Source organism: Alosa pseudoharengus, unplaced genomic scaffold (assembly GCF_046254945.1).
Source record: "Alosa pseudoharengus isolate Yale_2024_CS ecotype anadromous, Long Island Sound unplaced genomic scaffold, YU_APseudo_1.1 YU_APseudo_1.1_scf_8, whole genome shotgun sequence".
Classification (NCBI taxonomy): domain Eukaryota; kingdom Metazoa; phylum Chordata; class Actinopteri; order Clupeiformes; family Clupeidae; genus Alosa; species Alosa pseudoharengus.
The window spans coordinates 2,405,334-2,417,833 of NW_027468870.1; the positions used below are offsets into that span (position 1 = coordinate 2,405,334).

At 47.5% G+C, this 12,500-nt stretch overlaps 1 protein-coding gene across 4 annotated transcripts in view; it reads right to left on the bottom strand.

Annotated features, from left to right (window-relative positions):
* The window catches only part of phldb2a (pleckstrin homology-like domain, family B, member 2a), a 91,019-nt gene that overhangs the window by 28,545 nt on the left and 49,974 nt on the right, over positions 1 to 12,500 (bottom strand). For all 4 annotated transcript variants that reach the window (XM_076273727.1, XM_076273726.1, XM_076273728.1 and 1 more), the window contains 2 exons: positions 5,451 to 5,585; positions 3,180 to 3,317 (listed from right to left, as the gene is read on the bottom strand). In XM_076273727.1, coding sequence (XP_076129842.1) covers positions 3,180 to 3,317; positions 5,451 to 5,585 — 273 coding nt within the window. The remainder of the gene's footprint in view (positions 1 to 3,179; positions 3,318 to 5,450; positions 5,586 to 12,500) is intronic.

The following is a 12,500-nucleotide window of genomic DNA, read 5'->3' on the forward strand; positions in this document are numbered from 1 at the left end:
GAGGAGGAGGATGAGGAAGAAGAGGAGGGGGATGAGGAAGATGAGGAGGAAGAGTAGGAAGATGAGGAAGAGGAGGAGGAGGAGGAAGAGGAGGAGGAAGAGTAGGAAGAGGAGGAGGATGAGGAAGATGAGGATGAGGAGGAAGAGTAGGAAGAGGAGGAAGAGGAGGATGAGGAAGAGGAGGATGATGATGAAGAGGAGGAGGAAGAGGAGGATGAGGAAGAGGAGGAGGATGAGGAAGAGGAGGATGAGGATGAGGAGGAGGAGGAGGAGGAGGAGGAAGAGGAGGAGGAGGAAGAGGAGGAGGAGGGGGAGGGTGCGCCTTCAGACAAAACAAGGAAGTAGCACAAAGGACTAGGGTTGGGTACCCATCGCATTTGAACCAATATCGGTGCCTTTTTTTGGTACCTTACCCTTACTGAATCCGTAACACCTTGTTTGTAACAACTACCACATTTAATTAAAGTTGCAAAAAATTTGATTTGTACATTGAGAATGTTTTTAACACAATACAAGCACCTCTCATTCCTAAAGTATGAACAGTGGATAGTAATTTTTTTTTTTTTTTTAAAAGGCTCAATCAAACTCAAACATAGAACAAATAATTAGTCCATTAGGGTTATGTGATGATATGGCTATTTTATAAAAGGCAATCCTTCCACTTTTGTAGTGTTTTATGCAATTTAACAGTAGCCTAGGTTATTATCCCCTCCTTCCCAGTTCCATTGTTCAAGTTACTTAGCTTCAGTCAGTCTCTACACAGGCGTGCGTAGTAGGCTGGTGAGTTTGGTCGTTCGGTTATTCTTTGATAAATAAAACATTCCATGCCAACGTGAATTTGAACGTAGCTCGTTTTAATGCAGCGCACTGTCCCACCTTAAAACGCTACGCATACCCTTTTAGGTTATCTGTATTTGTAGGCTAACCAGCAAAGTATAGCGTACAAAATGAACCGATTCCATCTTCAGTTCGTCTTGTATTTAATAATCAAATTGAAACATTACATCGGGGGAAGTGAATCCGTTAAATATGCCCTTCCACTGAGCAATTTAACAGTAGCCTAGGTTATTATCCTTCCCAGTTCCACTGAGCAATTTAACAGTAGCCTAGGTTATTATCCTTCCCAGTTCCACTGAGCAATTTAACAGTAGCTGGTTATTATCCTTCCCAGTTCCACTGAGTCCTATTTTGAGTGAGCGACAGAAAGAAAATAGAAAGTGGGCTGCCGCTCACATTGCAATTTAACAATAAGTAGCCTAAAACTAGTCACAGGTTATTATGGCCCGTCTAGTTTCAGTTCACATATTATATATTGTGTTGATGTAGCCTATTTAAAGCATTAACTTTCTTCTCAGTGTTTCCTCTTCATTTAGCGGTGCCACTGCTTCAGAATTAGGGGAGACGCAAAATATTGTCCGGAAGCATAGTTGAATTTTGAATCTTGAATTTCCCCTTGAGGATCAATAAAGTATCTATCTATCTATCTATCTAGTAGGCTAAATGCCCTCCGCTGGCTGCTGAAAATTGCATTTTAAGAATAAACAGCAATGCTAATCCGAGGTAGGCCTACCTGTCTAGTTTTATTCCATAAATATATTGTTTTTATAGACGTTAGTGGCATGCGCTATCAAGAGCTTCCATGTGCTACGCATGTTTGTCAACATCGCAAAAACTAAAATTTTCGCAAACTTGGTGGAAAGGTGTAGCACAAGCCAAGGAAAACCCATTCATTTCTGAAGCTGATCGTATAAAGTATTTTCCATTTCGTAGTCTATAGGCCTAAGCTCGCTCGCAACAACAGCAGAAATGAAACTGGAGAGGATGTCTCCGCTAAGACACCGCTGTTACATTAGATGCACACTCAATTGCGAATCGACGCAGTAAAAAAAGCAACGGCTGCTGGTAGTAACAAAGGTAAATTGCAGAAACATTTTGTATGCACTCGCGGTGATGGCCTAGTAGGCCTAATGTGAATCGCGGACTATAAAGTAAAGGAGATTTGCACCAAATAAAGGGGTTGTTGTGGGTTGTGTTTTTACAACGTGTTGGCACAAAACTTAATTTCTGTCATAAACGAAGTAAGCTAAGCGTTTCTCCATTGTCGTGAACTACCGGTATGTTCAAGCGTTCAAGTGACAATGTGGTTTAATGCATGGGTTACCGTGACGTGAGTCAGACAGAAGATGGGCCTTTCTTAGTTCCTAAATCCTGTCCCTCTCAAGTCACATTAGGCTAAATTGTGTGATTAGCAACTAGAATTAAAAAAAACATCCCGGAAGCCGGGAGTGACACCCGACCAGTTTTTTCATGCTAACTTGTTTTCCTCCGGGGGGTGGGGCGCTGCCACCTCTGTTAAAAAAAATTCTAGAGGAAACACTGACATGACACACATTAACTAGCGCTGCGCACCCATAACATAACACATTAACTAGCGCTGCGCACCCATAACATAACACATTAACTAGCGCTGCGCACCCATAACATAACACATTAACTAGCGATGCGCACCCATAACATAACACATTAACTAGCGCTGCGCACCCATAACATAACACACATTAAGTTGCGCTGCGCACCCATAACATAACACATTAACTAGCGATGCGCACCCATAACATAACACACATTAAGTAGCGATGCGCATCCATAACATAACACACATTAACTAGCGATGCGCACCCATAACATAACACACATTAACTAGCGCTGCGCACCCAAAACATAACTAGCGCTGTGCACCCATAACATAACACATTAACTAGCGCTGCGCACCCATAACACAACACATTAACTAGCGTCAGCACCCATAACATAACACATTAACTAGCGATGCGCACCCGTAAAACAACACATTAACTAGCATTAGCACCCATAACATAACACATTAACTAGCGTCAGCGTTTGAGTATGGCCACTAGCAATGCTGCGCACCCATAACATAACACATTAACTAATGTCAACCTTTGAGTACGTCTACGAGTTGATACTGATCAAATTACACCGTTATGGATGAGACAAAAATGGATATTTGCATGAAACTGACATTTCCATTCTTCCTTTCTCCTCCTCTCCCTCCCTTTTTTCCTTTCTCCTTCTCTCCCTCTCTCTCTCTCTTTCTCTTAAAGTTGAGTATGTTGCCAGGTAGTGTCCCTGCGGAGCTGTGTTGTCGCCATGGTTACCTGAGCTTTGTCGTCTGCGCTGTTCTTCTCCACGGCGGACATCTTCTCGTTGAGTTTGTCCAGCTGCTCGCGCTCCCGCTGCAGCTGCACCATCTCAGAGTCCTGCTCACCCTCCAGCAGAGCCTTCTCCACCTCCATCTGGGACGGAGAGATGGAGAGAGGGAGAGAGAGACGGGGACAGAGAGATGGAGAAAGAGAGAGAGAGAGACGGGAATGGAGAGATGGAGAGAGAGTGGGACGGAGAGATGGAGAGAGGGAGGGAGGGAGGGTGAGAGAGAGAGAGTGATGAGAGGGGGAAAGAAAAAGGGGGGAGAGAGAAATTGAAGTAAGCTCAGCAACATACATAAAACTCCACCCAACGACCTACAGCAGCGGTCCCCAACCACCGGGCCGCGGGACATTCCTAACCGGGCCGTAGCCTACGACATGAGTTTTTTAAAAAATGCATGCAATCTAAACTAAATTTAATTCGCAATAATGTCACGTTTTTACATGGCATAGGCCTATATGCAGTTGTTTGATTGCACGCATATTTGCATTTTGCAAGGTCTATTTTCTTACGTCTGTCTGTCCCGCCTTCAACACTTTTACATATTGCCTTCAGCGCTGCGCAGCCTCAGGTCAGCTCACTTCACTTGATCAGTTTTTGGCGAACGGTAGTGTCACACGAAGTTAGCTAAACTGCTAGAATGAGCAACAAAAACAAGCATCTTTAGCAGGTCACTTGCCAGAGTGTTTGAGTTGCGAGAGCCGCTGCAGAGATTTCTTACAGAAAAAAAGTCACCGTTAGCTGCACATTTTAGTGATGAGGACTGGGTGTCAAAACTCGCTTACCTGTGTGACATATTCGGGTTGCTTAATGACCTCAACCTGTCACTCCAGGGGAGAATGACGACTGTCTTTAAACTGGCAGATAAAGTCGCTGCATTTAAAGCCAAGCTTGATTTGTGGGGACGACGAGTGGACCGGGGTGTATTTCATATGTTCCAAACAGTAGTGGGGGTTTTGGGAGAGACTGAGGCAGGGCCCTTTCTCTCGCAGCTGGTGCGCGATCACCTTGTTGCGCTTTCAAATGAGTTTGAGCGTTACTTCCCATCCTCCAAAGATCCACGGCAAACCAATGAGTGGGTCCGCAACCCATTTGTCAATATCCCGAATAGTCCTAACTTGTCAGCGCAGGAGGAAGAGCAGTTGATTGAAATTGTAAATGACGGTGGCCTTAAGAGTGTGTATAAGGAAACCTCTCTGGCGGGTTGTTCGATCAAAACCAAAGCAGAATATCCCGAGATAGCCGTAAAAGCGCTGAAAACGTTTCCCACCACGTATCTATGCGAGGCCGGGTTTTCGGCAATGACTGCAACTAAGACCAAATTGCGCAATCGACTGGACAATTCAAACACACTGAGGGTGTCACTGTCTTCCATCACCCCCAGATGGAAGCTTCTTGTTGCAGGGAAACAAGCAGGGCTCCCACTGATTATATTCGTAATGCACGTTTAGTTCCCATGTTTTGTTCCCATATTTTGTTAAGCATGTTCACACTTATAGATGTAGCTTCAAGTTGTTCAATATTCATAGTTCATATTGTTCAATTTTCACTTCTTCAAGTTCACGTTTTTCACAAGAGATCGTTACCTTCACTGTTCATACATAACTGCATGGAGCTAGTTCTTTTCAAGTAATGCATGCACAACACATATGGAACATGGAACCCCCGACCCCCCCCCCCCCCCCCCGCCGGTCCGTGAAAAAAAAATAGGAATCAAATCGGTCCATGGTACATAAAAGGTTGGGGACCCCTGACCTACAGGCCCCACCCTTCCTGTTCAACCACCCCTCCGGACCCCTCCCACCTGCCTGGCTAGCCCCACCCACCCCTATGACCGACACCACCCAGCTGCCTGGCTAGCCCCACCCACCCCTATGACCGACCCCACCCACCTGCCTGCCTGGCCCGACCCACCCTTATGACCGACCCCACCCAACTGTCCTTTAGACCCCACCCAACTGTCCTTTAGACCCCACCCACCTGTCCTTTAGACTCCACCTACATCTGTGATAAACCACGCCCACCCCTCTGGCAGACCCCACATCAATGATGGGTCCCGCCCACTTCACCAACTGATTCCACCCACACTCCTGATAGACCTCACCCAGTTAGCTCTCCCTGACTCCACCCACCTCCCTGATGGACTCCTCCATCTGGTTGTACACACCCCCCCCGCTCACCTCCCTGATGGACTCCTCCATCTGGTTGCCCCCCCCGCTCACCTCCCTGATGGACTCCTCCATCTGGTTGTCCAGGTCCTTCACCTTCTGCTCCAGCTCCTCGATGTTGTTCAGCACCTGGATGCGCTCCTCCTCAATACGCGTCACTTCCTTTTTCAGATGCATGCTCTCTGACGCCTGGTGATGACATAATTGAAGATATTAAGAAAGTTTAACATAATACCCATAATCGATGCCCTAAACACACACACACACCCAGGCCCATCTGTGAAGCATGTGTGAGCCATCAGTCCTGATGAATGGCACTAGCGTGAGGTAATGTGCGGCTCTGGCAGCTCTGTGGAGGTAAGGGTGGAGGTGTGGACAAGGCAGCGGTTTAGACTCCTAACTCAGAGGTAAGGGTGGAGGTGTGGACAAGGCAGCGGTTTAGACTCCTAACTCAGAGGTAAGGGTGGAGGTGTGGACAAGGCAGCGGTTTAGAGGACTCCTAACTCAGAGGTAAGGGTGGATGTGTGGACAAGGCAGCGGTTTAGACTCCTAACTCAGAGGTAAGGGTGGAGGTGTGGACAAGGCAGCGGTTTAGACTCCTAACTCAGAGGTAAGGGTGGAGGTGTGGACAAGGCAGCGGTTTAGAGGACTCCTAACTCAGAGGTAAGGGTGGAGGTGTGGACAAGGCAGCGGTTTAGACTCCTAACTCAGAGGTAAGGGTGGAGGTGTGGACAAGGCAGCGGTTTAGACTCCTAACTCAGAGGTAAGGGTGGAGGTGTGGACAAGGCAGCGGTTTAGAGGACTCCTAACTCAGAGGTAAGGGTGGATGTGTGGACAAGGCAGCGGTTTAGACTCCTAACTCAGAGGTAAGGGTGGAGGTGTGGACAAGGCAGCGGTTTAGACTCCTAACTCAGAGGTAAGGGTGGAGGTGTGGACAAGGCAGCGGTTTAGAGGACTCCTAACTCAGAGGTAAGGGTGGAGGTGTGGACAAGGCAGCGGTTTAGACTCCTAACTCAGAGGTAAGGGTGGAGGTGTGGACAAGGCAGCGGTTTAGACTCCTAACTCAGAGGTAAGGGTGGAGGTGTGGACAAGGCAGCGGTTTAGACTCCTAACTCAGAGGTAAGGGTGGAGGTGTGGACAAGGCAGCGGTTTAGAGGACTCCTAACTCAGAGGTAAGGGTGGATGTGTGGACAAGGCAGCGGTTTAGACTCCTAACTCAGAGGTAAGGGTGGAGGTGTGGACAAGGCAGCGGTTTAGACTCCTAACTCAGAGGTAAGGGTGGAGGTGTGGACAAGGCAGCGGTTTAGAGGACTCCTAACTCAGAGGTAAGGGTGGAGGTGTGGACAAGGCAGCGGTTTAGACTCCTAACTCAGAGGTAAGGGTGGAGGTGTGGACAAGGCAGCGGTTTAGACTCCTAACTCAGAGGTAAGGGTGGAGGTGTGGACAAGGCAGCGGTTTAGACTCCTAACTCAGAGGTAAGGGTGGAGGTGTGGACAAGGCAGCGGTTTAGAGGACTCCTAACTCAGAGGTAAGGGTGTAGGTGTGGACAAGGCAGCGGTTTAGAGGACTCCTAACTCAGAGGTAAGGGTGTAGGTGTGGACAAGGCAGCGGTTTAGACTCCTAACTCAGAGGTAAGGGTGTAGGTGTGGACAAGACAGTGGTTTAGACTCCTAACTCAGAGGTAAGGGTGTAGGTGTGGACAAGGCAGCGGTTTAGAGGACTCCTAACTCAGAGGTAAGGGTGGAGGTGTGGACAAGGCAGCGGTTTAGACTCCTAACTCAGAGGTAAGGGTGTAGGTGTGGACAAGGCAGCGGTTTAGACTCCTAACTCAGAGGTAAGGGTGGAGGTGTGGACAAGGCAGCGGTTTAGACTCCTAACTCAGAGGTAAGGGTGTAGGTGTGGACAAGGCAGCGGTTTAGAGGACTCCTAACTCAGAGGTAAGGGTGGAGGTGTGGACAAGGCAGCGGTTTAGACTCCTAACTCAGAGGTAAGGGTGTAGGTGTGGACAAGGCAGCGGTTTAGAGGACTCCTAACTCAGAGGTAAGGGTGGAGGTGTGGACAAGGCAGCGGTTTAGAGGACTCCTAACTCAGAGGTAAGGGTGTAGGTGTGGACAAGGCAGTGGTTTAGACTCCTAACTCAGAGGTAAGGGTGTAGGTGTGGACAAGGCAGCGGTTTAGAGGACTCCTAACTCAGAGGTAAGGGTGTAGGTGTGGACAAGGCAGCGGTTTAGACTCCTAACTCAGAGGTAAGGGTGTAGGTGTGGACAAGGCAGTGGTTTAGACTCCTAACTCAGAGGTAAGGGTGTAGGTGTGGACAAGGCAGCGGTTTAGAGGACTCCTAACTCAGAGGTAAGGGTGGAGATGTGGACAAGGCAGCGGTTTAGAGGACTCCTAACTCAGAGGTAAGGGTGGAGGTGTGGACAAGGCAGCGGTTTAGACTGCAGTTCTAAAGGGCTGTGTGTAGTCTGCAGTTCTAAAGGGCTGTGTGTAGTCTGCAGCTCTAATGCAGTTCTAAAGGGCTGTGTGTAGTCTGCAGTTCTAAAGGGCTGTGTGTAGTCTGCAGTTCTAAAGGGCTGTGTGTAGTCTGCACTAAAGGGCTGTGTGTAGTCTGCAGTTCTAAAGGGCTGTGTGTAGTCTGCAGCTCTAATGCAGTTCTAAAGGGCTGTGCGTAGTCTGCAGTTCTAAAGGGCTGTGTGTAGTCTGCAGCTCTAATGCAGTTCTAAAGGGCTGTGTGTAGTCTGCAGTTCTAAAGGGCTGTGTGTAGTCTGCAGTTCTAAAGGGCTGTGTGTAGTCTGCACTAAAGGGCTGTGTGTAGTCTGCAGTTCTAAAGGGCTGTGTGTAGTCTGCAGCTCTAATGCAGTTCTAAAGGGCTGTGTGTAGTCTGCAGTTCTAAAGGGCTGTGTGTAGTCTGCAGTTCTAAAGGGCTGTGTGTAGTCTGCACTAAAGGGCTGTGTGTAGTCTGCAGTTCTAAAGGGCTGTGTGTAGTCTGCAGTTCTAAAGGGCTGTGTGTAGTCTGCAGTTCTAAAGGGCTGTGTGTAGTCTGCAGTTCTAAAGGGCTGTGTGTAGTCTGCAGTTCTAAAGGGCTGTGTGTAGTCTGGTGAAGTGAAATGAGTTCTCCACACGAGTCTGGGCTCCTCATGGAAACGAAACACACCTGTGTCTCTCATCAGACCCGTCTCACATTTCTCTCTCTCTTACTTTATTCTCCCCCTCTCTCCCTTTCTTTCGCTCTCTCTCTCTCTCTCACACACAGACACACACACACACACACACACACACACACACACACACACACACACACGACATGGGAAAGCAACACATCTGCACTAAATGCAGCAAATCAGTGACTTTATTTTCCTGTGTATGCGTGCTTTGTGTGTGTTAATGTGTGTTAGATAGTGAGCCAATCAGTGACTTTATTTTCCTGTGTGTGTGTGTATGTGTGTGTGTGTGTGTGTGTGTGTGTGTGTGTGTGTGTGTGTGTGTGTGTGTTAGATAGTTCTTCAGGTTGAGCAGATTATTAGTAATGGTATTTTAAAGACTTCTCTTGGAACATTTGGGAAATCTTTAGGCCTTTCTCCACTTCAAACACATTTTTACTTTTTTCCCAACTTTCTGCATTCTGCTTTTCTCTTTCATGCATGTCTCACATTCTTTCTCCCTCTTTCTCACACACACACACACACACACACACCCAGTGCAATGCTGATGGGGATAAAGTCATTTCCTGTGCCCCTGTGTGAGAGCTGAAGCAGCATTCCCCTGAGAAAGGACATCAAAACCCAAACACACCATTAAGTCATTAGGGCTGGAAAACTACACCACCAGGCCTACACACACCACCAGACTACACACACCACCCGCCCGACACACACACCATCAAGACTACACACACCAGCAGACCTACACACACCAGCAGACCTATACACACACCACCAGGCCTACACACACACCAGCAGACCAACACACACCACCAAGACTACACACACCACCAGGCCTACACACACCACCAGGCCTACACACACACCATCAAGACTACACACACCACCAGACTTACACACACCACCAGGCCTACACACACACCACCAAGACTACACACACACCATCAAGACTACACACACCACCAGACTTACACACACCACCAGGCCTACACACACACCACCAAGACTACACACACCACCAGACTTACACACACACGCCAGGACTACACACACCACCCGCCCTACACACACCAGCAAGGCACCGCGGCACACACCACTGTTACACACCACACCACACCACACCACACCACACCACACCACACACCACACCACACCACAACACACACCACTGTTACACACCACACCACACCACAACACACACCACACCACACCCCACACACCACACCACACACCACACCACACCACAACACAAACCACACCACAACACACACCACACCACACACCACACCACACACCACACCACACCACACACCACAACACACACCACTGTTACACACCACACCACAACACACACCACAACACACCACAACACACACCACACCACAACACAACACACACCACAACACACCACACCACACACCACACCACACACCACACCACACACCACAACACACACCACACCACACCACACACCACACCACACACCACAACACACAGCACAACACACACCACACACCACACCACACCACACACCACACACACACCACTGTTACACACCACACCACAACACACACCACACCACAAAGCACACCACTGTTACACAGCACAGCACAACACACACCACAACACACACCACAACACACACCACACACCACAACACACCACAACACACACCACAACACACACCACAACACACCACAACACACACCACACCACAACACACAACACAACACAACACACACCACAACACACACCACAACACACACCACTGTTACATAGCACACCACAACACACACCACTGTTACACACCACAACACAACACACAGTACTGTTACACACTGAGGGTTTTCGCAACACACTCAGGGCCAGATGTACGTACATTTGCGAATGTAGCGTTATCAGTGCCGTGGCCAACCTGCAGAAACCGCACGCTATGCCACTTATGTTAACGTCGTATTTATCAAACCTGCAGAAACCTCACGCTGTGACACTTCAGTTAACGTCGTATTTATCAAACATGCAGAAACCGCACGCTGTGACACTGTGATGTTAACGTCATATTTATCAAACCTGCAGAAACCGCATGCTGTGACACTGTGATGTTAACGTCGTATTTATCAAACCTGGACTTCATCGGGTAAGCAGCGCCTTTCTCCGCCCCCTACCTCAATTTACCAATGTTAACAACTAAACACCATTTTTTTGTACAGTTTGACAGTTTTCGTACATACAGGGGAATACCTAATTAGGCGCAACTTGACATTCTCAGCTCCCGCGACAGGCAGTATGCGCTTTTACCTCAGCGCGGCCTGTTTGTACATACCTCGCCATTTTTTTATGCACACGTTGCGAAGCGAATATGCCTGTAGTGGCGCAAAAACGATAGCACATCTGACCCTCTGGGTTCCGCAACACACCACAGAGCACCAAGACATGGCACACACACATACGACACACACACACACACACATACACACATGACACAGCACCAAGATATGGCACACACATGCACACACACACACACACACACATACACACACGACACAGCACCAAGATATGGCACACACACACACACATGACACAGCACCAAGATATGGCACACACATGACACAGCACCAAGATATGGCACACACACACACACACACACACACGACACAGCACCAAGACACGAAAGGTAAACCTCCAGCTTGGCTTGCTCTGTGTTTACTGGTGGCATTCTTTCACACACTCACACATGCACACACACACACATACACACTCACACCAAACACACAAGCACACACACACGCACGCATGCACACACACACACACACACACACACACACACACACACACGCATAGCTAAATTCCAAAGTGCTGAATAGTTTCCACTAGCTCATAACGTCTCCTAACACACACAACATTAGAGGTGACCAGACAGAGAAGTTCCATGAAAACGACACTGCGTTTAAATGAGGCCGACATCTATGAGGGGCCGTCTAGGCCTTAATTCATACTTGGTCTTACACACACTATCATAATCTTGCACATACACCACTATACTCATGCACACTCACTATTATAGTCATTTTACATGTATGTATGAGAGGGTATAGTCGTGTATGTGAGAGAGTATAGTAGTGTATGTGAAGGAATATAGTAGTGAATGTGAGAGAGTATAGTAGTGTATGTGAGAGAGTAAAAAGTATAGTAATGTATGTGAGAGAGTATAGTAGTGTATGTGAGAGAGTTTAGTAGTATATGTGAGAGAATATAGTAGTGTATGTGAGAGACTATAGTAGTGTATGTGAGAGACTATAGTAGTGTATGCGAGAGAGTATAGTAGTGCATGTGAGAGAGTTTGGTAGTGTATGTGAGAGAGTATAGTAGTGTATGTGAGAGAGAGTTTAGTAGTGTATGCGAGAGAGTATACTAGTGTATGCAAGAGAGTATAGTAGTGTATGCAAGAGAGTTTAGTAGTGTATGTGAGAGAGTATAATAGTGTATGCGAGAGAGTTTAGTAGTGTATGCGAGAGAGTTTAGTAGTGTATGCGAGAAGGTATAGTAGTGAATGCAAGAGAGTATAGTAGTGAATGTGAGAGAGTATAGTGGTGTATGCGAGAGAGTATAGTAGTATATGTGAGAGAGTATAGTGGTGTATGTGAGAGAGTATAGTGGTGTGTGTGAGAGAGTTTGCATGAAACGGAAGGGAGTTTGCATGAAACGGAAGGTGTTTGATTTCTCAGTTCCTGATTGGTTTGTCAATGTCACGTCTCTCTAGCTAGCCAATTAAAATCAAGGAAGGGGCGGGACCTACACTGTCAACAATGTTCGTGGTTCGTATAGACCTACTAGTGGTCGAGGAAAAAATCAGCCAACTCCTATGTGACTAAATATTAAACTACTACTGCAAACCGAATGCAAATTAGGCTACAAAGACATGAGGGGTGCCTATTCTATTGTA